The following is a 26,715-nucleotide window of genomic DNA, read 5'->3' on the forward strand; positions in this document are numbered from 1 at the left end:
AACAGTACTGATCTGCATCTTCAAATCTTTGGGCATTTTTTTTATATCCTTTTCCTGATTTATAAAGTTGAACTGCTTTTGCTCACAGATCCTTTCAGTTCTTTTGCTTTCCCCATGCTTCAGTAACCACCAAAGTCAGTGCAGCCCTAGATGAAAAGCACAGGGGTTTTCAAGAGCTGAAAAACTAATTGTCTGTCTATACACAGACACTAATTACAATCAAACAAGGCACAGGTGTGGAGACCTACTCTTGATTGCCATCTCAACCTGTGTGTATCAGCTTGAGTGTATATTATCTGCCCAAACATTCAAGGGTATGCAAACTTTTGAACAGGACCATTTTTATTATTTCCTTTATTGCTATGCTTTGTTTAATGATTGTGCTATTCTGTGATGCACAATAGTTTTAATTTGAAACACAAAAATAACACGTGTTTTGTCTGATCGCTCATGGTTTCTTAAAGTGCAACACATCTTACAAATTCTGCCAGGGGTATGTAAGCTTATGAGCACAACTGTATATCAATCTAACAAGATTGCATGATCCACAAGATCAAAAGCACTGGAGAGGTCAAAGACCAAATACAGTCTCCCCCCTATCAAAATGATATAACCATTATGGAAAGTGAACTCAAAAGGGTCCAGACCACCCGATCTCTCTAGAAAAGCTATTTGGACCAAAATGGGAGTATGAGAGATGAGACACTAGCCACTACAGGCTGCTAAATCCAGGAAGGCTTTTCTCAAAATGTGCGGTACTTGTTCAGTGGTGGGATAGTGATGGTCTTGTACATGTTCTGTGATGGAGCAGTGTATGTGAATGTTTGTTTGTGTGTGTGAGACAGATAAAGTGTGTGTGTGTGTGTGTGTAATTTTTTCCCCTGCTGTTGCCTTTGCCATGCCTGTTCTGTGGTGGGGGTATATAAATAGTAGATAGATGTGCATGTGGGAGGAAGGTGCAGAAATCTTTGCAGTACTGTTACCGGTGCTGTACCTGTTCTGTGGTGGGGCAGTGTGTGTGTGTGTGTGACATGTTGGCACTATCACCCAGGATGAAGCTGTTATAAGATAAATGGAAGACTTCATCTGCATTTTTTCAGATCAGCATGTTTCGTTGCACTTTTTACTGGAAAATAAATAGCAAATTTCTCTTGCATTAAGAAGTGGACACCAGTCTTTATAGGTTGCAATATCTTTTAAAGGCAACCAAAAGAGAGAAATACATGAGCTTTAGACATTATATAAGCCTATTCTTCAAAACTCTGAGCCACTAGAATTCAATACTCATTTGTGAATATCACAGAAAGTGGCCCCAGCAAGCCATTACAACTCGTCTAGTCACTTATTATGAAGAGTTCTAACTTAAGAAACTAGAAAGCTACACAAACAGATCAGAGCACCCTAAATTATGTTACTCTGTGTTTTTAGCTGTGGAAGAGTAATTAAGAATAAGCTGTAGGGGTATCTGCCCTCTTAAAAACAAATGATATTAGGAAATGTCAAAGTTCTGTTTTAATCATATGCTTCCAGATGTTTGGACAACTGCTAGGTCCATCCAGCTGCTTCTGATGTCCAATCTAGTTTTAAAGTGCCAAACGAAACCTCTCCAGAGTGGCTGGATGTTTGAACACTGTTTTTCCAGAATAACGGGACAACATGATAGAATATGGAGGCTGGTTCTTCCTTTTGGTCAACAGTAAGCACTCTGTGTAGGACCCGCTCTCCAAGTGCTGTGCCTGCTATTTGATCTTCTCTGCCTGAAAAGCATGAGTATGATCTTCCACTGAGTGTGGTGGCCACACTCCCCATCCTCGTCCCTTTCATTACAGACCTCGGTTTGCTTGAATTACTCAAGGAATAAACACTGTTGTTCCTTATTCTACGTCCTTTAGCATGGATCTGCTGAAGACCTTCCAAGGATGAAACTAGTTCTCTGACGTTGGCTGCTCCCCTATTCCTCCGTTTGGGAATCTTTGGTGATAAAGGAGAAAAATGTGTTTCCTGGTCTTCTGAAAACTCAGAAAGCTCCTGTCTTGTGGGACATTCTCCAGCATGCCTGCCAAAGACCTGGTCCACAGACTCTGCTTCCAGCTGAGTCTCTCTCCTTCCCTCATGGGTTTTTAGCTCTTTGTCTTCTTTAAAGCTGGATCTCTTCCTGAGAGACTCCTCTTGGCACGGTGCAGGCAACCGGAATTTTCCTCTGGCAGAAGACTGTGTAATATCCCTCTTGGGCTTCATTTTACATCCAGGCCACACGCTATCCCATTCCTTATCAGGCAGAATTATGGCAGATAGCTTCATTGTGTCCTTCATTTCAGACCCCAGATCTTTATTGCCCTTTGCAGTTTGCAGATCCATAGTGTCATGTGAAAGATTTTTGTCTGAAATTAGAACATATATATCAAAGTAAAATGTTTTAGAACTCAGTGTAAGAAAAAAGTGCATTCTGGAATATATATGTTCTAGAGTAGTTTATGTATTCATTCCATAAATCCCATGGAATTATACACAGAAATTGTATCTAACTTCAAATGTGTACACTTGCATATGAATCCTTCAGCATCTGCCCTGGGATACGTAACAATTTTTGCACGAAAAGTAAAAGTGTAAAACAGGCACATTCATCTTTTTGTGAATTATGCACAAACCTCCCCCCCCCCAGCCTTTTTCGCCTTAATTTTTTATTAAAAAAAACAACAAAAAACTTATAGAAACATATTGCGAATAATCAATAAATTTCACACTTCTTCATGAGCATTCACCTTAGTTCACAGATTCTCCATTTCCCCTAGACATTGCCCTTTTGCAAAATGTTTCATCATATTTTGATTGTATGAAAGATTTTGCAGTAAATCCTACATCAGAAATATTTGTGAAAAAAATGGCTCAATGCCAAATTTGGGCAAGGCAAAAGATTTGCTTTCTGTTCAACCTTATGATAGCCAGGTATCATGGCATCCTTCCTGCACGCAGAGGCGTGCTAAGAGGGGGTCGAGGAGGACAGTCCACCCCAGGTGACGACAAGGAGGGGGTGCCAGCGACTGTGCAACCAATCAACCTCCTGTTGTCACCCCGGGAAGAAGAACGCTCCAGCCAGGAGCAGCAGCTGGCAGGGAGCCAAGCCCTGTTGGCTGAAGAGAAGAAGAAATGTTCCAGTCAGGAGCAGCAGGCCAGCAGGGAGGCCAAGCCCTGCCGGCTGAAGAGAACAGGCCCAGAGTGGCATACCCAGGGAGGCGGCAGGCCGGTGGCAGTAGGAGAGGCCTCGGGCCACCGGCAGAGCCTAACCAGCTGGTGGGCCCGCAGCCTTGCCTGCTGTTGACAGCCCACTGATCTTCCTGCTTGGGGGGGGGGGGGGGGAGTGGAAGCTGTGTGCCAGCGTGCACGCATGCATGCCCGCCCACACACATCTTCCACTCCCTCCCTCCCCCCAGCAGGAAGATCGGTGAGCTGTATGGCCCGAAGATAACAGGAGGCTGGTGGTAGGAGGAGAGGCCACTAGCTGGATAGGCTCTGCCGGTGGCCCACAGCCTCTCCTGCTGCTGTATGGCCCACCAAACTTTCTGCTTGGGGGGGGGAGGGAGCGGAAGCTGTGCCCATGCCTGCCTGCACACAGCTTCCGCTCTCCCCCCCCACCCCAAGCAGGAAGATCGGTGGGCTGTACGGCCAGAAAATAGCAGGAGGCCCTCGGCCCATGTTGGAGCTCATCCCGCCACGGCCTGAAGACAACAGGAGACCATGATGTGTGTGAGCTTGTGCGAATGAGTGAGAGCTTGTTTGTGTGTGTCATGTGAGTTTCCTGTGTGTGTGTATGTGTGTATGAGATGGTGTGGGGGGGTGTGTGTGTGTATTAGATGGTGAGTGTATAGAAGAGTGAGTGCGTGTGTGCCTATGTATAGATATGAGAGGGTGCCTGTGGGTTTGTATCAGAGGATACCTATAGGTGTGTATGAGATGGATGCCTGTGTGCAGGGGTGGGGATGAGAGAGAGGAAGCATGTGTGTGTGCACCTGGATGAGACAGGAATTGTGTGTGAGAGATACAGAGGAAGCGTGTATGTGTGAGAGAGAGATGGAGGGAATGTGGTCTGTCTCTTTCACACACACACACACACTCTCAAGCCCTCTGTCCTCTCACCAAACGTGTATGTGTGTGAGAAACAGAGGGAGAATATTTAAGAACATAAGAACATGCCATACTGGGTCAGACCAAGGGTCCATCAAGCCCAGCATCCTGTCTCCAACAGTGGCCAATCCAGGCCATAAGAACCTGGCAAGTACCCAAAAACTGTCTACCCCATGTTACTGTTGCTAGTAATAGCAGTGGCTTATTTTCTAAGTCAACTTAATAGCAGGTAATGTGTATGTGTGTGTGCGTATCCCCAGTTCACAACAACAACTCAGGGTGACAGGTATAGAGAATGAGAGATTTTTTAAATCCTTATTAGTTTTATTACTGCATATTATTTGATGTCTGCTATTTTGAAATATTTTATCAATGTTTAGAACATTTAAAAAAATTTGTACAGGAGCTTCTAACTATTGAATATTATTCTATTCATCAGCTGTTTTGAAATGTATAATTTTTAGTATGATTTTACTATTCTGATTGATTTATATTTCTTGATTGTATTGTTTTGAGGAATAATGATATTCTGCTTTTCCATTGTTGCACTGCATACAGAATCTAGTTTGTGGTTTCCAGTTCATTTTTTGTGTGCATGTGAGAGAGAGGGAGAGAGGAAGCATGTGTATATGTGTATTAGCATGTGAGAGAGGCAGAGGAAGTATGTGTGTGTGAGAGAGAGAGAGATGGAGGAAGTATGTATGTATGTGAGAGAGATGAAGCATGCCTGTGTGTGAGAGAGACACAGGAAGTATGTGAGAAAGAGGTACAGAGAATGTGAGTGTGTGTATGTCTCTCACATACACCCACATGCTCCCTCTTTCTCTCACTAAGCATTTGTGTGTGTAGGAGAGGGAAGCATATTGTGTGTGTGCATGCATATGTGCCCCCAGTCTACAACAATCTTAGGATGACAGATATGGAGAGCGGGAGATTTTTAAATTACTTCTTAGTTTTAATTATTGGGTGTTATTTGATGTGTCTGCTGTTTTGAAATATTTTATCAATGTTTAGGCAATTTTAAAATTATATATTGTGGGGGTGGTGCCAAAGAAGTATCCGCCCCCAGGTGCCAAATTCTCTAGGTACGCTTCTGTCTGCATGTAATATATTGCCTTTATGCCTGTAACAGGAAGCTACTGGTTGAGGAAGTGGGGACCAATTCATCCACAATACTGACTTCTTGTAAAATAGGCAAAAATGTACAAAAACATAAAGGAGAGTACATCTATAGCTGGGAAGGCTGCTTCAGGCCCACACTTACCCAAGCTGTATCCTGAGATGCTCCTATGGCCATCGCTAAGGTCATTTATTGTGGTTCTGCTTTTGAGTGACTGGAACCCATGGCGTTCTATGAGCTTATACAGATGTTCTTTCCATCTGGTATGATCCATATCATAATGTACACTGGGATCAATCCTAAACCATTGTGGCTTTTTTGCTTCCTTCCCATGACTATCCTTCAGAGATGACACAGGCACAGCATGTGACTCAGCTGATGGTACCATGATAGATTTCAGAGCTTCATGGCTGTCAAGAGTAGTCGCTGTCCTGCTGTTACTGGTCAAATGGTGCACAGGACTTTTTTTCAGTTGGGTTGTTTTGATTATCTTCTGTTTTCCTTCCCTCCTGGAAATTTCTGATGGAGGCTTGTGTGACTTTACCTCAGTCAAGTAAATGTTGAAGGTACTGTCTCCATGCCCCAGAAATTTCCAAGTTTGGTTAGGTAAAGATGTTGACTTCATTGCTTTTGTCTGGTTTCCTTCTTTAACAGGTTGCTCTGTGGACCACAAACATAAGCGTTTGTTGACCATATTTTTGCTTGTCTTTATGTCAGTCTGTTCCACCATTTCATCTCTCAAGATCTCAGCCTTTTCTTTCCACCATTCCTCCATTTTGCTGTCATACCACATGTCTGTTGGTCTTTTTGTGCCTTCATGTTTTTTGCCAGTTATTTCTAAGGGACAGGTATCAGGCTTTGTCTGATAGGCAAAGTGATCTTTGTCTTGGTCATCATCAGTCACCTTCATTCTGAGTGTGTCCTCAGATAATGTACTTTTTATCATAGGCTTCTGGGCTTCCGTTGGCTTTGTTGATTTGATAGTTTGCATGGTTTTTGTGGTATTGGTGGATTTTGTGGTTCCCAGGAGTCTCATAACTTCTGTGGCTTTTGTTGTTTTCATGACTTTTGTGGTTCCTATAGTGCTGGTGACCTCTCTGAGTTCCATGACATCCATGGGTTTGATAGCTTCCTTTATGATGTCTCTGGATTTTGTGTCTTCTGTGAATCCTAAGACTTGTGTGGGTTTAGTGGCTTTTCTTGTCTTTAGGACTTTATCCATGACTTTAAAACTTTCTGTGCATTGTGTGGCTCCAGTCTGTTTTATAGCTTTTATGGGGTTTGTAGCTTCTGTGACTCTTGTGGCTTCTTGAAGGTTTATGGATTTGATGACATGTTTGGGTTTTATTGCTTTCATGGTTACAAGTTCTAAATTATTGGTCAAATTCTTCTTCAACTGTTGGCAAAGAATAACCAGGGGTTTCCAGTTCATCGCTTGCTCTGGAGTTTCTGTTTCCTCTTTCTTATGCTCGGAGGGAACAGCCCTGCAACAAGCAGATTTTGCACCTTAAGTATTAACCTGTGAGTAATACAAATAAAAAGATGGTACTGAGCATGCAGCACAATGGACTAACTTCTATTACAATATTCTAGTCATAAGAATGCTTCCTCCAAATGAATTTGGGACATTGCAAGACTAGCATGTGATGTAATGAACAATTATTGTTACCAAAGTCTGTGAAAGTTAATTCCTGTTACAAGAACATTCCTCCTATAAAACATCTTTACAAGCTGGCCTAAGGCTTGCCTATAGTGTTGTATATTGTAGTACAGCAGACCCAGGTATCCATCTCCTGCCCATCAGGACCCCTAGGGCTCTGATGCACCTTAGAGATGATGTGTAATGGGGGAGAAGGGGGAAGGAAACTTGGATGAGGGAGGAACAGGAAGGAGGATGACCACTGCTGTAGTTATGATCCTTACTGGCTCAAGAGCAGGGCTGATGGAGGAGACCTCCTTTCCAGCTCTCAGGCAGACAGGGGACCTATGTCACCCAAGCCACCAACCTATGGAAGCAGAGTGAGAGAAAATGGGATAAAAGGCTGAAAAAATAATATTTTCACAATCCAGTGTGTCCCTTCCTATGGAAGTAACTCTTCACAGAATAACATTCTGTTAGGATGGAAATGTTCTCTTGCTTCCAGTGATTTTCCTGGAAGTGGAATGCACTGAATTAGTAAGCGAACTTTCAGAGAAGAGCTAAACCTTGCCTAATATAGAAACAAGTTTTCAGAAGTACAGCATGGTAGTGTTTGGAAAATATAGCACTTACATGAGATCTTGCCGAATACAGTTTCTTTGTATTATTGTCAGCAGAGATTTCTTAGTGGTGATTTTGGCAGAGGAAGCAAGCAAAGATCTAGCCTTATCCCTCAGCCTCACATCGGTATCCAACAGTGCCTTGGCAAGATGGTTCACAGCTTCTAGACTCAGCAGATGCATTCTGTCCAGGGCGTTCCAAGCCTCCAGCCTCCTCAAGATGTGCATGTCACATGTGTCCTCATAAAGCCGCCTTGCTATGCTGACTTTCAGATTGTTAGGGGTGATGTAGGTTTGGAGAATTCTGATTAAAGCTTGGATGCAAAACTGATATGTAGTTATTGGGACTTGGGGCATCCTTTCTATGAGGGCTTGTATGACCGAATCCAGGTTAATGATGTTCAGCGTTTTTCCAAGCCACCTACTACTTGCAATCTGAATCAGAAGGTTAGGGGCTGTAGGCTGATCCTTTAACTGATCTTCCTTTGTGGACTCTTCTAGAATGCTTTCATGATGAGAACCCAGAAAATCCAAGAGATAGTCTGGTGTGCTCTGAGCCCACATGGGAGCCCTGATGACAGAGTTTGGGAGATACCCACCTGGTGCAATAGGCCATTTTCGGAATGATGCTGGTTCTATTTCTAACACCACTGGTTTACTATCTATCAACCCAGGCAGTGGAGTACATGGCTCTTGGTCTTGTAGAGTATTAAGTTGTAGCTGTTCTTGAATGCTCATAAAAGGATTTTGGCTGTTCATCATGCATAGCATCAAAGGTTTATCACCAAGTTCATGTCTTTCTGCCCTTCTGTCTCTTTCAGAGTCAGACTTGCATGCTAATTCCTGAGGCATTATCTTGATGACATTGTCTATATCTTTCTTTATCACAATGCTTTTGCTACTTTTGACAGATTTCATCTCCTCATAGTTTTTCTTTTTCTTTCCTGAGTGGATGTACTTTGGCACCAGTACTGTGTCAAAGGACAGAAAGATGTTGGGGAGAAAGGGGAATGGATCTTCTATGTCATCATCTGCTACATCTTGAGCAACCAAGACTTTTAGCTGTTCATCTTGTAGATACTGCATGCATGGAATCAAGACAATGTTATTATAAAAGGCAACAAGCAGGTCAGCCTTTGGGTTGGCAAAGCAGGTGCTCTGGAAGTTCTGACTGATCTTAAATTCTGCCAGTATGTTGCCTTTGGTATCCCATACCCGTACTGTGCCATCTTGGTATCCAGTCAGAAATAAACTCAATATGGGGCAATAATCCAAAGATGTAATGCAGTAAATCTGGTTGTCTTTCCATTTAGTGACATTGTACTTTTCTTTGCTGCTGAGTAGCTCCTCAACCTTCCAGAGTCTAATGGTGTTTTTTGCTGTGATTGTACACAACCATTCAGGAACAAGCATGATGCACTGAAGGGAACATTTACAGAAGATGCTAGCCAAAAGCTTTAGTGTGACAATCTTCGCCTTCATGACAATGTTTGACAGATAAATGTAATTATCCATTCCATAAGAACACAGAAGCCTTAGTTCTGTGGAGACCATGTGAGGGTCATCGTTTGAAAGGCAGTGGATGGTGACAACTGTAGCATTGTGAATTTTACACTCATCCATCCAGTAATCCTGTGGAGAAATTAGCTTTATCTGGCCGCTCATATGTCCACTGAAAATCAGGCAAGATGTGTTTCCCATTAACATCTGCCTGCTGGAAGCCAGACCAGACAACTATGTCGTCTTTGTTTTCTGAGGTAATTATAACATATTTGGAAGAGCAAGGGCAGATGGATGTGTCTATCACATAGATGTCAGCTGTCCCCGATACTACAAACAGCTCTTCTGTTTCTACATCATAGATAAAATCTAATGCTTTCTCTAGCATCAAGAAAGGACAGGTTAGAAACAGCAACTCTCCAGTCACTGGAGATAGACAACGAATGATGCCATCATCTGTGGATACTAGAATCCTAGCTTTTCCCGATGAACTCTGAACCCTTTTCATTTTTTTCACAGAGGAACCTGTAGCATTAAATAACTTGTAGAAAATGTTGAGTTTCCATATGGAGAATGTATACGTGGTGCAACAATAGAAGACTTTCTCGCTGATCATCTGAAAGTGAAGGACCTCCTCTTCCAAGCTGAGACGCCTTAGAAGTTCCAAGGTGCTCAAGCTCCACTCCTTCACCAGATGGTCCTTTGAAGCAGTAAACAGGACATGGAAAGTTAGGTGGATAACAACACTGGAGACAGCACCCACATGGGCTTTAATCTCTGATATTTGGTGGCAGGTGTCCATGCTCCAGACATGTAGAAAGCCAGACATATCACCCGTGTAGACATACCTCTCTACCCAGTGCATAGTGAAGCAGGTAAGAGGAGAACTCTGCTCTTCTCCAAAAGAGCAGATCTCTTCTTTCTTTTGGCAATCAAACACCTTGACCAGATACTCACAAAGGGCTAACATGTACCTGCAACCTCTTTCAAGATAAGATCACTAACAAAGAAGCCATTTTTAATCTCCAGGATCTTGGAAACACTAAGGACAGAGAACATGTCTTCGCTGAAGACCCAGAAGAGGATGGCACCTGTGGAGCCAGTGATCAGTTCAGCTGTCTGCTCATTGTAACACATGCTCCTCACCACATACAGGGACATCACAGCACCAAGAAAGTGTTGGCTTTGGTCCGTGTACAGACGAAGGACCTGGTCATCTGAATATGTAACACATATATGGCGGCAGGCAACATGGCAGATTTTTTTTATGCGGGCTTTCGTATTAATAGGATATTCTTTTTGCTTAATTGTGCTCACATTGGATGAATCTTGCAGCCAAACTTTAATCTGTGTAAAAACAAGGAAGAAAGAATAAAATATAACCATGCTGTCTAATCTGCAATCTGTTACATGGCCATTGGACTAAGAATGTGAGGAGCAGATGAGGCAATTTCAGTTTCTCAACTATTGTTTCAAAGCAGTTTGAAGCAAGAGTCGAAACTCCAGACCAATTTACCTGTTCCTTGTGACCTGGAAGCAAGTATTTGCTGCCCCTAGGCACTGTCAATATCACCCCTCTCCTCAATTCCATTCCCCCTTCTCTCCTCCTGAAAATCTACCTGAGTCCCCCTTCCCCAAACCTTTGATCCAATCACCTTCCCTCCTCCTAGTCTTATATCCGATTCCCCTTCTTGGCCCCTCCAGACCTCTCATTTGATTTGCCCCACTGGACCTCTGACCCAATTCCCTCCCCCTCCCCCCCCAACCTATGATCTGATTTCCCTACCTCCACTGATCTTAATCAGCCCCTCCCCAGGCCTCTGCTTTGATTCACCTCTGGACCTCCAATCCAATTTCCCCCCATAGTGCAGACCTCCAGTCTCCTCCCTCCTGAGGGCTTCTGGACTCCAGATCTCTGCTGACCTTGAATTTTCAAAGGGAAACTCTGTGATGTAAAGGTACCTACAGCCCTGCAAACTGCTGCGGGGAGGGGGGCTCAAACCTTACTCCCCCCTCCTAAAAATCTTTCATTCTGACAAGAACACTGAAAGAGTGCTACTGGAAGTGGGCAGCAAGTCTTGCAGTATATTCACAGACTAAAGTTTCTCGTGGATTTTGGATTTCACTTCCTTCCATGGTAAAACAATTCAGTGAGTATAGTGACTGAGTTATCCTGAGGCCCTGCATGCATAGGCACCATGGAGGCCCCATCCTCTCCGAGCTTCCATGTGGGAGACAAAGCCTGTGCGTTTAAGGTCGCAGGATGATGCTGTCTCTCTGCTCACTGACTTCTCATGGCAGCAAAGCTGGAGGCCAAAGATTCACGAAGGGAGGTCCCAGAGTTCTTGGGCAGGGGCGGTAGCGGTGGTGAATAAAGGATGAAAGTCTGAGGTGGGGGGTGGGTGACATATAAAGGATCTAAGGTCTGGGCCAGACAGGAACTTTTGCCAGCATAAGCACAAGTCTAGTGGTTCTGTCTGTAACTCTTCTGTGGTAAGGTGATGTGTGCATGTGTATGAAGGAACGTGTACTGCTACTGTTACCTGCGGTATAGTAGTGAGTGTGGAAGGCATAAAGTGTTGTTTGTTCTCTGCCTGCTCTAAACAAAGCAAAAATGTAATTGTTCTGTGTTGTTCCACCTTTTTAAAACCATTAACTTCACTAATAAAGCTCAAAAAGAATACAAAAGCATGTTTTGCTACACATATTCTAATAACCCCCGATTGTATAATTCCACTTTTGATTGAAAAAATAGCCATAACGCTCCCCACCACAAGACAAAAGGAAACAGGCCATCAGATAGTGATGCCCCCAGAGTCAAAGTATTTGAAAACCAAACTATGATGTCATCAGCTGTGCAACACATACATTGTGACTGTGTAGGCTAAAATATCTGCCTAAAAAAAGATAAGGATATGTGGGAACATTCCATGATGCCTTGTTATCTTCTTTAGTGTACAAATTTGCACCTGATTCTCACCACATTAACTATGTGAATTTCTGTGTAATCAGTACATCATTAAGTATTTCAGCTCTTTGTCTCCTATAGCAAACTAAGCAAGGACATGAAATTAGCTGGTGAGTAAAGGCACCATCCAATAATAAAGCAGCTTTAAAAACACCTGATGACATCATAATATGCCCTGACCCTCCCTACATTTCAACCTGAATTGACTTTTCCTTAATAGGAGACAAAATGAAAGACAGATTCTAAGTTTTGGAGCACAGAGGGCTCATTAAAAGTGTGAGCTGGGGGTCACTGGGTACTCAACCATATGTAGCACAAACTTGAATGAAATTGGATGAACAGTTCCAAAGTTATTAGAAAGAGCACGCTTACAGGGAGGGACAGAAAGACAGCTAATATGATTTTATAAGACCAGTTTCCCTGAAGGAAAGTAGGTAAACTAATAAAACCCAGATAGGTTACAAATTTAGGCATCATCATGTATACCTTTCTCTTCTCTGCGCTGCTGCCCCAGTCATACGGACAAAGCAGTTGCTGGAGCTGAGCCGGTAAAAGGCCATGGCTGGCAGTAAGTTTGGATAATGGGAAATGCTGTATAGTACCTCAGGTTTATCTTTCAAGTAAACTGTGAAGGGCACCCGGTCTTTTGGATCCCCTGTCTTCAGATCCTGCAAGAGAAAATAAACACTGGCCAGTCAAGAACATAATAATGATTGGGAATAAAGATATCCCAGATAACACAGAAAATCATGGTGTCAGCAGGCTTCTCCATGACATGAGGAGAAGAAGGAGGTGAGTTACAGTACTTGGTGAACAGAACTATGAACTGGAAAGATTCTGTTTTTTATGGTAAATGTGTTTTTTTATTATTTGATATAAAACCATAACATCAACAAAGCATAACATATGGTACATAATGTTGTCTGTTACATACCATACACTCTTAAGCTTTTAAGATCAACCTTTCCTCCCCCCCTCCGTGCACCAAGGGTACCTTTGTAAACATTCCAAACAACAATGTCAGTAGAGTAATACTAGAACAGCGTGAAATTCCAATATCATACGTCCATTCGGTTAAGAAGAGACTTTTCGAGTCTTGTGGTAGAGTCCGAATTGATAGGTGGCTGCTTGCCAGAGTTTCCATGGTTAGGAGATTGATAATAGACGAGCGCCTGTATGTGAGGGAAGGTCCCTCCGGTGACCTCCAGACCACCAGTATAGCCTTGCAAGCCAGCAAGTAGACTTTGGTAATCCAAAGAAAGCTCTCCCTTTGTGCCTTTAATGTGTCGGGGAAAAGTCCCAAAAAGGGCCACAAGCGGGGAAAATGGGATCCGGAAACCCACAACACTATTAGCAGAACGGTAGACCTTTCTCCAGAAAATTTGAATGACTGGACAACTCCACAGAGTGTGGCCCAAGTGCACTCCCCCTAAATTACATTTGACACACGTATCTGAGGTGGAAATTCCCGCTTTATATGCTTGATGTGGAGACATATACATTCGGTAGATGAGCTTATACCGAGTTTCTCTGAGAAACATATTGCACGTTGTCTTTCTTGTCATGGTAAAGGCCGTCCTTAAGGCTGCAATGGGCAGGGGGCGTCCAAACTCCTCCTGCCATTTCATCTGTGCCTTTTCCAGGGTCCAGCGTTTATAAGCAGTCTCCATCTGTCCATAGAAATATGAAATAGAATGTTTCCTAGGACTGTCTGGATCAAACCAGGTCTTCAAGGGTTGCCACTTTGGATCTGAGAGGGAGGGCAGGCCCAACGAGCACACATAATGCTGAGCTTGTAGGTATTGAAAATGATCAGTAGGAGAGAGGCCATAGAAAGAACGAAATTCCGGGAAGCGCATTATGAGGTAGATTTTAAAACATACGCGCGCGTGTACTTTTGTTCGAGCACCAGGCGCGAACAAAAGTATGCTGGATTTTATAAGATACGCGCGTATCTTATAAAATCCGGGGTCGGCGCGCACAAGGGGGTGCACATTTGTGCAACTTGCGCGCGCCGAGCACTGCGAGCGCTGCCCGTTCCCTCCGAGGCCGCTCCGAAATCGGAGCGGCCTCGGAGGGAACTTTTTTTCTACCCCCCCGCACCTTCCCTTCCCCTACCTAACCCACCCCCCCGGCCCTATCTAGACCCCCCCCTATCTTTATCGGAGAAGTTACTACTGCCTCCGGGCAGTAGTAACTTACGCGCGCCGGCGCGGCAGGCCCCGACACAGGCCACTGTGTCGGGGCACTCGGCCATGCCCCCGATCCCTAACCGCGCCCCCTGGTTACACCCCTGACCACCCCTTTTTGCAAGCCCCGGGACTTGCGCGCCGCCGAGCCTATACAAAATAGGCTCAGCACGCACAGGGGGGTTTGGGGTAGGTTTTCGGGGGGTACGCGCGTATCTTACATGCGTACCCCTTTGAAAATTTACTCCTATAGTCCCATCTGCATACATCAGCTGCCCAATGCTTATGAGCTGAGAGCGTGTCCATGATCGGAATCTGGGTGAATCCGAACCCGCTGGAAACGCTGGGTTGCCACATAGCGGAAGAAAGGGTGATATCCTGTCTGGCAACGAAGCTTTCCGCATGAGCCATTTCCAGGTCTGTCGCAACGGGCGCAGAAGCAAATCCGATCTAATTGTAGATGAGATGGAGTGATATGGAGCATGTAATGCGTAGCACGGCGAAATGGGAGTGAGCAGTTGAGATTAGAAAGGAGTGTCCGAGAAGAATTGCGTGTCTAGAATCCAATCTCCAATGTGTCGCAGATTGATCGCATGGTTATACAGTTTTAAATCAGAGAATCCCAATCCACCCACTATAGAGGTTTCATCAGCAGTTGTAGTGCAATCCTCGGGCGCTTCCCCTGCCACAAAAATTTAGTCACTATTCTCTGGAAGCGTGCGATGGTAACTCGCGTAAGCAGAAGAGGAAGAACACTTAGGACATAGAGCCACCTGGGTAATACCGTCATTTTCAATAGATGTATGCATCCAATAAGTGACAGGCGAAGAGGCATCCAAGCAGACAGTGAACTTTCCGTTTTTTGTTGTATGTATGTATGTATTTATTTATTTATTTGTGGTTCTTATATACCGGACTTCGTAGGATAACATCAGTTCGGTTTACATTATAACTTCAAAATCAGCAAAACAGAGGCTTTACATAGAACTTATAGGAAAACAGTGAATAAAATAAAATTAAATAAACTATACAATGAATGAGGCTTAAATAGAGAGACTTAAATAGAGGTTGTTGGATGACTGAGATGGTATTGAGAGAAATGATTGGGGGATGGAGTGGGGGGAAAGAGAAAGGGGGTAGAGGAGGGATGAAGATGGACGGAATGTATAGAGGGGATAGGTGTTGTATATTGCATATAGGGAGGGGAATGAAGAGTTGAAAGGGTTGCATGGGGGAGGGAAAGGAGGAGTTGCATAGATTGCAAGGATCTATTTACAATAGATGCATTGGGGAGGAAATAGCATATGATTATAAAACTATATACAGAGTGTACATTATTGAAGATATGTAAGTCAAGGCATGAAGTTGAAATCCAAGTTGGTAGCAACTAAGAGAGGGAGTTATCTTATGAGGGATCGTAAAGTTAGAACTGAAGGATCTGTTAGGGGCAGGGACGCGGGAGAGGAGGGGTGGGTGAGGGTAGAGGCATTGTGTGGCAGGGAGAGTGTTTTGTTGGCAAAGAAGATTGAAGGGTGAGCAAAATGAGTGAGTTTTGGTGATATGTACTATTTGAGTGCTTTCGTGAAAAGCCATGTTTTGAGTTTTCATTTAAATGTTTTATGGCAAGCCTCTTGGCGTAGATCCACTGGCATAGTGTTCCAAAGGGTTGGTTCTGATACAGAGAGTAGACGAGCTCTAGTTGCGGCCAGTTTGGTGGTTTTGTGAGAGAGGGTTAGCATGGTTGCATGATATTGGTGTCTTGTGGGTCTCTTGGCTTGGTGGAATTTAAGGGAACCATTAAGCCAGTACATTTCTGGGTTGTAAAGGGCTTTGTGAATGAGAGAGAGGGATTTGTACTGAATACGAGAAGTAATAGGGAGCCAGTGAAGGTTCATGAGTATGGGGGTTATATGCTCATTTCTGCGTGTGTTGGTTATGATTCAAGCAGTGGTGTTTTGTAGAATTTGTAAGGGTTGTGTGACATTCTTAGGTAACCCCAAGAGGAGGGAGTTACAGTAGTCAAGTTTGGATAGAATTGTTGCTTAAAGTACAGTGCGGAAGTCAGTGGGGTGTAGAAGAGGTTTCAGTTTTTTGAGGGTTTGGAGTTTGAAGAAGCCATCCTTTAGGGTATTGCTGATGAACTTCTTTAGATTAAAGCTATTATCAATGATGACCCCTAGGTCTCTGGCATGTTGGGAAAGCTGAAAGGAGGGTGGTGGGAGAGATGATAGGGGGGCGTGATGTGGTGGCTTGGTGACGTGATTAGCATAATTTCAGTTTTAGTGGTGTTAAGGGAAAGATGAATAGAATTTAGCAGTTTGTTGATTGAGAGGAGCGTGGAGTTCCAGATTTTTAAGGCATTCGGAAGAGTGTCTGAGATAGGGATAAGTATCTGTACATCGTCTGCATAGATGAAGTGGGGTAGCTTGAGGCTGGAGAGGAGATGACAGAGAGGAAGGAAGTAAATATTAAAAGGGTGGACGACAGGGAGGATCCTTGTGGGACTCCTTGGTTAAGAGGAATGGCTTTGGATTCATGATTTCCTATTTTAACTTTGAAATTGCGGTTACTGAGGTACGATCGGAACCAGTTTAGGGCCGATCCGGAGATACCAATCTCAGAGAGGCGTTGCAGGAGAATGTGATGGCTAATAGTATCAAAGGCAGCAGAGATGTCAAGGAAGGTGAGACGGAAAGATTGTCCTTTGTCCAGGCCTTTTAGTAGATAGTCAGAGAGGGAGAGAAGAAGGGTCTCTGTGCTGTGGAATTTCCTGAAGCCGTACTGAGAGGGGTAGAGGATGTGATTGTCTTCAAGGTATTCCATGAGCTATTTATTGATAGTTTTTTCCAGGAGTTTAGAGATGAAAGGGAGGTTCGAAATGGGGTGGTAATTGGAAAGATCTGAGGGATCAGTTTTTGGTTTCTTCATTATGGGCTTAACAATAGCTTGTTTGAGGGAGTCCAGTACAATGCCAGAGTTGATTGAAGAATTTATGATATTGGCGATGGGTTTAGCAATGAGTTTGGGAATAGTTAAGAGGAGTTTGGTAGGGATCGTGTCAGAGGGGTGAGATGATGGCTTGCCTTTCTTGAGGAAGGATTCTACTTCAATGGCAGTGGTGCAATCAAGGGTGGACATGCCCTTGAGAGGGTTTCCGGGGAGCGGCTGGTGTGCGTCTTGGTGGGTTGGTGTAGGGGATGTGGTAGTGGAGAATTGGTTAAGCAGCTTGCTTATTTTATTGTGGAAAAATGTAGCAAGCTCTTCACATTTGTTTTTAGCAATCTCTTCTGGCAATTCTGGGGGTGTAGTTTTAGTGAGGGTTGAGACATAGTTGAATAGGGCTTTAGGGTTAAATTGATATTGGTGGATTTTAGATGCGTAGTAATCTCTTTTGATCTTATTTAGTTTCTCGCAATATGTGTGTAGGGAGGATTTGAACTGTGCTTGGTGTTGAGGGGATGGATTGCTACGCCAGATCTTTTCAAGTTTTCTGAGATGTTGCTTGAGGTTTCTCAATTCTTGTGTGTACCAAGGTTTTTTATTGCTATTCTGTGGGCCGATGATCTTAGTTTGCATGGGGCAGACAGTGTTGGCAATTGAAGTGGTAATGTTCTGCCAGGAGGACAGAGCTGTGTCTGCGTTTGTTAGGTTGATGTCGTTTAGCTTATTGGATAAAGCTGCAATAAGGTCATTGCTGCTGCAGGTTTTCCTGTAGTGGATGGTTTTGTTTGTATGAGTGAGGCATGGTGGTTTTGTTATTGAACAGGAGGATCTGATGAGGTAATGGTCAGACCAAGGGATGGGAGTGCAGGTGGGTGTGTTTGTTTGTATGTGAGAATTGATGAATAAGAGGTCAAGGGTGTGACCAGCCTTGTGGGTGGGGTCATTTATGGATTGTGTGAAGCCAAGGGCAGTTAGGGAATCTAGGAATAGGTCACAGGAGGATGTGCGAGGTAAGGTGTCTACATGTAAGTTAAGGTTGCCTAAGATGATTGCAGGGGTGTCGGTGTTGATGTTTTTAGCTATGTGTTCGATAAGTGGAGAAGGGTCATTATCTATGGTACCTGGGGGCGCGTATATTAAGCAGATTTGTATTGTCGGGAATTTGAAATGGCCTATTTCAATTTTATGTAGGGAGGCTATGGGTTGAGGGATCAGATTTAATTCTTTTTTGGAAGCTAGGAGGATCCCACCTCCTCTCTTTTTGGGCCTGGGGATAGAGAAAATGTCATAGTTGTTGGGGAGTTGATTAAGAAGGACCGAATCTGTTTCCTTAAACCAGGTTTCGGTTATTGCAGATATGTCTGGATTTTCATCAGTGAGTAGGTCATAGAGTATGGGGGTTTTTTTTGCATAATGATTGCGCATTAAAGAGTATGAGGAAAAAAGCGGTGATGCCAATTATCTGGGATAGTGGAGGGGAGATCATGGATGGTAGTAAGTGTTTGAGGTATATGTGATGCCGTGGGGGGGGGACAGGTTGTGGTATCTGAGTTTGTTGTATTTGATAATGGGAATGTGATGTTGCAACATGGTTGGGGGAAATAAAATGAAGTAGAGTGATTGGGTATGTATGTGTTTGTGCAAATGGGGAAGATGAGTAGTGAGGAGGGGTGAGACAGAAGATTGAGGATGTGGGGTGGGGTGGGGATGTGAGACAGAGGAGGTGGCGAGATTAGTTTGGCTTGACAGGCTCTGCTGGAGTGGTTGTGGGTTATATCGAGTAGAATAGATCAAGTTGTGGTATCAGGTAGTAAGTATCAGGCAGTAAATATCAAGTAGAAGATGTTAAGTAGATGTTGTAAAGGGGCCATGTTCATTTCATACTGATTATCCAGGCATTTAGGAACCCAGACCCCCACATATTTAATACGGTCTCCCACCCATTTTAAGGGGAATTCCCCTTCCCATGGGATACATGTAGCCTTCCCTATGACCATAGCCTCAGATTTATCCAAATTCAATCGGAGACCAGCATGCCTGCCATTCTCAATAACCTGAAGAGCCACAGGAAGAGAACTTATAGGATTTGTCAGGTGGAGCGGAGATCATCTGCAAAAGCTGCCGTTTTAAACGTCACCCTTCCCATCTGAATCCCCTCGATGCTCTTGTTCCCCTCCAAGATGTGCAATAAAGGATCTAAGGAAAGCACGAACAAGAGGGGAGACAGAGGGCATCCCTGTCGGGTGCCATGTGCCAGTGTGAAATCCTGTGATAATTCCCCATTTACCCATTTGTTAGCTCGGGGATGATCATAAAGAGTCTGGAGAAAGGAAATAAAGGGACCGTGAAACCCATAGCAGTTCAGTGTTTCAAAAAGGTAAGCCCAATTCACCCTATCAAAAGCCTTTTCGGCATCGAAGCTTACTAGTAAGGAATTCAGTTGCAGCCTTTGTGAGAAGGCTATGGAGGCCAGTACACCAACGGACATTCGTGACCGCCTGCCTACCCTGACAAACCCCACCTGTGAAGGAAAAATAAGTTTAGCATGAAAGAGGCTAGTCGGTCAGCATCACCTTGGCAATCAATTTCAAATCACAGTTGATGAATGAGATAGGACGGTAGGAACTAGGCAAGTCCGGATTCCGCCCCGGCTTAGGAAGTACTACTATGGTGACCTTGTTAGCTTGCCAGGCTTGAAAATCTGTCGAGGAAAGCATTGTCATAAACTTGTTGGATAGGAGTACTAATGAGATCCGACAACACCTTATACAACTCATTCGTGAGACAATCGGGCCTGGTGATTTTCCCTAATGTAGAGCATTTAATAAAAATGAATTAAAAAACAGAACTCCTTATCATCTCCAACAAACATCCCTCTCCCTCCATTCCCCTTGCGTACTCTACCACTTCATTCCCCCCCCCATACCCGTAGCCTGGTGTCCTTATTGATAACCAGCTCTCTCTTAAAACCCTTCATTAAATCTATCCTAAGTGACTGCTATTTCAAACTGCAAACCATCAAGACCCCTTCTATACTTCACCGATTTTTCGTACAGTACTACAGTCTATTATCTTTTCTAAAATGGATTACTGTAATGCCCTCTTCCTTGGCCTCCCTGCAACACACACCAGACCATTACAACTCTTGCAAAATGCCTCAGCTCGCATCCTCACCAACTCCAGAAACGTGACCACATCACTCCTACCCTCATCGACCTCCACTGGCTGCCAATACAATCCCGCATCATTTTCAAAGTTCTTCCCTTATACATAAAAGCATTACCAATGAAAACACTGACTGGATAAACCCCCCACTTCTTCCTTGCACCTCTACTAGACCAACCAGTACTACCCTCCAAGGAACTCTACGTACCCCCTCTATCAAATCCACTAAACTAATCACCACTATGAACAGAGCCTTCTCCTTGGCTGGCCCCACCCTATGGAACTCCATGCCCCCTGATTTACGCACTGAAACCTTTACACACAAATTCAAAAAAAAGCTGAAAACCTGGCTGTTTCTACAGGCCTACCCTTCATATGTTAACCACTCCCATGACGACCCACTCAGCTGCGGCTAGCACCATTTACTTTGTATTACCTTTTACAACTATGCGTCTACCTCCCCTCGTGTTAATACTAGTTAAACTACTCATCCCGCTCCTCTCTCCCCCTCCTACTAAAACCTTAGTAACATCCTTCTGTTGCCTTTTTTGTTCAATCGCAAATCCTGTAATTTTTCTTTGCCTACCCAGATCCTCAATCAGTTTATGGACTCCTTTTCTAATCAGTTTATGGACGATTTACCATTGAATCCTGTAAATAGTTACTAGTTACTAGTTTTTCCAGGTTATTTTGTTATTTTCTTGTACGCATAGTTCCTGTTCCTTGTAAAGGCACTGCCGAATAGTCACAAGTTATATGTAAACCGATAAGATGTGCAAACGGTTGTCGGTATATAAAAAAACTTTAAATAAATAAATAATAGCCAATTCTAATTCAATTTTTCCCATAGGGGCATTAAGCAGTGTTAAATCCTGTTCCTGTATCTGAGGGATATTCAATTTGGCAAGGTATGCCTGAATGTCTGGGTGATTACTGGGATCCACCGAATATAATTTATGATAATAATCCGTAAAAATGTTCCCAATATCTTCGGTGGCCGTCCAGAGTTGCCCCACCTCATCCCGCAGGGACTGGTGAAATCCCCTCCCAGGATTTTACCAGTCCCGCAAGCATCTTTCCCGCCTTGTTTCCTTTTTTTTTTTAATAATTTTTTCTTTATTACATTTTAACATTAATTACACAAAAATAATATTTGTGAATAGAAAAAAACAGATGTATCACATTTACAAAGTAAACTCAAGGTAACATCTTCAATCAGATATCTAATAACTTGTGAACTCCATCTTTATAATAAGAATTTGGTGAGAGGGATACTAAACAGATTTTGAGTGACCAATATTAGGAAAAGGAAAAAGAAAAAGACGGCGGTTGAGAGAAGCCTACTTAAGCCTACTGTATTGTTATTGCTGCATTTGAGTGTGAATCAATAAAAAAAACGAAGTTGAGATGGCTCGAAAAAAACATAAACAGAATCAAGATATCTTACTACACATTTACAAGGATACCGAAGTACAAATTTAGAGCATTCTCCGGCGTTCTCGGCCACTGGGGAGGACCTGCGCGATCGGCGCCGAGCCCACCGGGGGGAAGGTCAGTAAAGCACGCTCCCCACCCGGAGGGCCTCAGCGCCGACAGCGCGATCAAAATAACAGCAGAACCTGCAAAGAAAAACGAAAATCGCGCCGAGACACAGGACCCGCCCACCACCCAGCGCAGCCAATCAGAGCGAGCCCTGCTAGGGCTTTAAATCCTGCTCTGCCCGGCGCCATCTCCTTTCTTCGGCGTTCTCGGCCACTGGGGAGGACCTGCGCGATCGGCGCCGAGCCCCACCGGGGGAAGGTCGTAAAGCACGCTCCCCACCCGGAGGGCCTCAGCGCCGACAGCGCGATCAAAATAACAGCAGAACCTGCAAAGAAAAACGAAAATCGCGCCGGGGACACAGGACCCGCCCACCACCCAGCGCAGCCAATCAGAGCGAGCCCTGCTAGGGCTTTAAATTCCTGCTCTGCCCAGCGCCATCCTCCTTTCTTCGGCGTTCTCGGCCACTGGGGAGGACCTGCGCGATCGGCGCCGAGCCCCACCGGGGGAAGGTCAAGTAAAGCACGCTCCCCACCCGGAGGGCCTCAGCGCCGACAGCGCGATCAAAATAACAGCAGAACCTGCAAAGAAAAACGAAAATCGCGCCAAGACACAGGACCCGCCCACCACCCAGCACAGCCAATCAGAGCGAGCCCTGCTAGGGCTTTAAATTCCTGCTCTGCCCGGCGCCATCTCCTTTCTTCGGCGTTCTCGGCCACTGGGGAGGACCTGCGCGATCGGCGCCGAGCCCCACCAGGGGAAGGTCAGTAAAGCACGCTCCCCACCCGGAGGGCCTCAGCGCCGACAGCGCGATCAAAATAACAGCAGAACCTGCAAAGAAAAACGAAAATCGCGCCGAGACACAGGACCCGCCCACCACCCAGCGCAGCCAATCAGAGCGAGCCCTGCTAGGGCTTTAAATTCCTGCTCTGACCGGCGCCGCGCGCCGAGCGTCGCGCGCCGAAGGAGCGAGACAAAGGGGCAGGCCCCTTTGTTCGCCCCTTCGTGCAGCCCCGAGGGAGCCCCGACCCACACCCACGGAGGCAATCACATCCATAATACGGTAGCCGCCAGCAAAAAAAAAAAACAAAACTGAGCCAAACAGACTTCACTGCCTGGTATAAATCCAGCACCTACTACAGCCACTTCAGCATTCAACCAGCCGCTCCAGCATCCACTCCACTCCAGCCGCTCCAGCATCCACTCCAGCCGCTCCAGCTTCCACTCCACTCCAGCCGCTCCAGCTTCCACTCCACTCCAGCCGCTCCAGCATCCACTCCAGCCGCTCCAGCTTCCACTCCACTCCAGCCGCCCCAGCTTCCACTCCAGCAATCTGGGAAGAATGTCTCCATCATTCCCAATCCCAATCCTCCCACACTGTCCATCTTCCAAAGGACATTCAACTCGACACGCCCATCACCACAACCTTAAATCCCTCTCTCCAATCATGATCACTCCCATTACCCAACTGCTAGGCCTCACACTATTCTCATTAACACTGTTCAATGCTCAATCCCTAACTAAGAAAGCAGTAATACTAAACGACTATCTCATCGATGTGAAACCGGATATATGCGCAATTACCGAGACATGGCTCAAAACCTTCAGACACTGCAATAATCAACCAATTACCCACAGAGACATACAACTTCTTCTCCATCCCACGCCAGGGAAAAAAGAAAGGAGGAGGAATCCTCCTAGCTACAAAAAAGGACCTCAGATTCACTCAGCATTCCACCAATACCGACTCGAAACTCGAATTTGGCTTCTTCTCGTCAGACAAACTCCAAATTCTACTTGTCTATGCTCCTCCAGGTGTACTGGAAATAGACGCCTCTCCTCTGGTCGAAATAACTACTTCCCTTATCATCTAGATGCCCCAGCTATAATCTTAGGTGACTTCAACCTGCACGTTGACAACTCCATATTATCACCTAACTGCGAAGCCTTACTCACAGCATACTCCGCTTTAGGTTTCACTCAACTAGTTAACAAATCCACTCACAAAGCCGGACACACATTAGACCTTATCTTCGTCAATACTGCAATCAAACTGGTCCAGCACCCCACCTGCACGAAGGTACCATGGTCAGATCACTCCCTCATAACTTCCTCATTCTCATAAAAGATACCATTCCTTCTCGCATACCCTCACATTGCTTCACTTACAGAAAAAACATGCACCATAGAAGATCTTAGCAACCACTTATCATCACATCTCACCCAAATAGACTGCACCAATCCGAACTCAGCGCTTCGTTCTTGGAACAACATCACGGAATCAATAGCCAACAAGTTATGCCCTCTGACAACAAAAAAACCTCACCCCAATTCTTCCAAAAGACAACCATGGTTTACCCTAGAGCTAAGAAAGCTTAAACTACTGCTAAGACAAAATGAGGCCAAATGGCGTAAAAACCCATGCACCATCACCCTATCTACCTATAAATCAACTCTTCACCAATATAAATCCAATACATTAAGATCCAAGAGGAACTACTACGCATCCAAGATCCACCATCTAATCTTCGACGCTAAAGCCCTCTTTAGCTACGTCTCTAACCTCACACAAATAAACCCATCAGAAATCGCTCTCAACCAAGCCAAATCTAAAGCGGAAGAACTAGCGCTATTTTTCAATAACAAAATAAGCAAACTACTAACTCAGCTGCCCCATAACATCACATCTACTTCAACACCACCTCAGACCGCCTTCAAAAATACCCGCTTAGAAGAACTAGAACTCACCTCTTCCATTGAGATCCAAGGTATACTACGGAAAATGAAACCATCTTCTCACCCTTCGGATCACATCCCCTCGAAATTGCTTCTATCAATTCCTGACTCCATCGCCAAATCCCTGTCAGACATCATAAATTGCTCAATAACACAAGGATCTTACCCAGATGACCTAAAATTGGCCTCTCTCAAACCACTACTCAAGAAACCTAATCTAGATCCTAATGACCCAAACAACTACAGACCGATCGCCAACCTCCCCTTCATAGCCAAGATTATGGAGAAATTGGTGAACACCCGACTCTCAAACTACATTGAAGAAAATAACCTCCTATCCCCATCACAATACGGATTCCGCAAAACACTAAGCACGGAGTCCCTCCTCATCTCCTTAACAGATTACCTCATCCTGGGCCTCGATAAAGGTCAAGCCTTCTTATTGATCCTACTGGACCTTTCTTCAGCCTTTGACACCGTCAATCATTCCCTACTCATTAACCAGTTAACCGCCATAGGCATCTCAGGCACAGCACTCTCCTGGTTCATATCCTTTCTCAGCAACAGAGGATACAAGGTCAAGATCCAGAACAAAGAATCCTCTCTACACCCGTCGTCAGTAGGAGTCCCACAAGGGTCCTCCCTGTCTCCTACTTTATTTAACATTTACCTTATACCATTATGCCAACTACTCACAGACCTCAACCTCAAACACTTCCTTTATGCGGACGATATCCAGGTCCTGATACCCATTAAGGATTCCTTCGCAAAAACTCTGGCTTACTGGGATACATGCCTTCAAAAAATTAAACTCCTCCTCACCAGCCTAAACCTGGTATTAAATTCCGGCAAAACTGAACTACTGCTCATCGCCTCAGAGAACAACCCCATTACCTCTGCACAGCAGCCACGCCAACAATCACACAAGTGAGAGACCTAGGAGTCCTAGTTGATAATCGCCTGAATTTCAAAGCCACTATTAACAAAAACCACCAAAGACCTGTTTCTATCAATTACAAGTTCTGAAAAGAATTAGACCTCTTTTCTATGCCCAAGATTTCAGAACCATTCTGCAAGCAATCATTTTTTCAAAATTAGACTATTGTAACACCATCCTACTTGGCCTTCCCGCTTCATACACCAAACCGCTTCAGATGGTGCAAAATGCAGCTGCACGAATTCTGACAAATACCAGGAGAAGGGACCACATAACCCCTATTCTAAAGAACCTCCATTGGCTACCGATACACTTTAGAATAATATACAAGGCCATTCTCACCACATATAAAAACATCCACCAACTGGCTCCCATTGACCTACAGATCCCTCTCCGACTACACAATTCGTCAAGACCGACAAGAGATGCATACAAGGGTTCGCTACAGGTTCCACCGCCCAAATCTACCAGACACAGCACACTAAGAGACCGAGCTTTCTCTACAGCCATCCCACCGTTATGGAACTCCATACCCCTCAAATCTTAGAATAGAACCATGCATCTCAACCTTCAAAAAAAGACTAAAGACCTGGATATTCATACAAGCCTTCCCAGACGTCAATTGATCTAATACTTACAAGCCACCCCTAATCTCCATCTACACTATGGTCGACCTTATCTCCTATCGTTTACTTGTGTAAATTAATAACCTGTCCTTTCTCTTCCTCTAAGCCAAGTTCTTATCACCTTGTTATATGTAACTGCCTTTTCAGCACTTGTTATTGTTATGTTTACTTTGCACCCCTGTTTTATGTGAACCAGCATGATGTGACTGCTGTCTCGAATGCCGGTATATAAAAAAATCTAAATAAATAAATAAATAAATAAAATAAATAGCTAATGTTTCCATCCTCATTTCAATAAACTTTTTCCTCCTTTCCTGTGTCGACCGGGTGATATCAGGAAACATCCTAATAGTGTAACTGAAGTATTTTTCAGTTCTCTTATGAAAAAACTGTCTCATCACAGTGTTCTTCTCTGTGATGAGACAGCCTCTTCCCACACAAGGTGAGATACGCTTCTCCAGCACTTCCATCTCTGGTCCATGGCTCTCTGAGATGGCTACTCGAGGGGGGAGTATTTTTGGCAAATGGTGCACATGGTGGAGGGATGGGGTGTGTGTTGCGGGTGTATGGTGATGGCCACTGGCGTGGTTAGTCTGTCCAAAGACAACAGT

At 44.5% G+C, this 26,715-nt stretch overlaps 1 protein-coding gene across 3 annotated transcripts in view; it reads right to left on the bottom strand.

The window, feature by feature from the left end:
- Nucleotides 1-1,169: 1,169 nt before the first annotated feature.
- WDR87 (WD repeat domain 87) overlaps nucleotides 1,170-26,715 on the bottom strand; it is a 40,671-nt gene continuing 15,125 nt past the window's right edge. For all 3 annotated transcript variants that reach the window (XM_029571554.1, XM_029571553.1, XM_029571555.1), the window contains exons 3-6: nucleotides 12,456-12,637; nucleotides 7,515-10,348; nucleotides 5,387-6,726; nucleotides 1,170-2,381 (exon numbers count right to left, since the gene is read on the bottom strand). In XM_029571554.1, the coding sequence (XP_029427414.1) occupies nucleotides 1,546-2,381; nucleotides 5,387-6,726; nucleotides 7,515-9,208 (3,870 nt within the window). In that variant the 5' untranslated portion in view covers nucleotides 9,209-10,348; nucleotides 12,456-12,637 and the 3' untranslated portion in view covers nucleotides 1,170-1,545. The remainder of the gene's footprint in view (nucleotides 2,382-5,386; nucleotides 6,727-7,514; nucleotides 10,349-12,455; nucleotides 12,638-26,715) is intronic.

The sequence above is a fragment of the Rhinatrema bivittatum genome, chromosome 11 (genome assembly GCF_901001135.1).
Source record: "Rhinatrema bivittatum chromosome 11, aRhiBiv1.1, whole genome shotgun sequence".
Taxonomy (NCBI): domain Eukaryota; kingdom Metazoa; phylum Chordata; class Amphibia; order Gymnophiona; family Rhinatrematidae; genus Rhinatrema; species Rhinatrema bivittatum.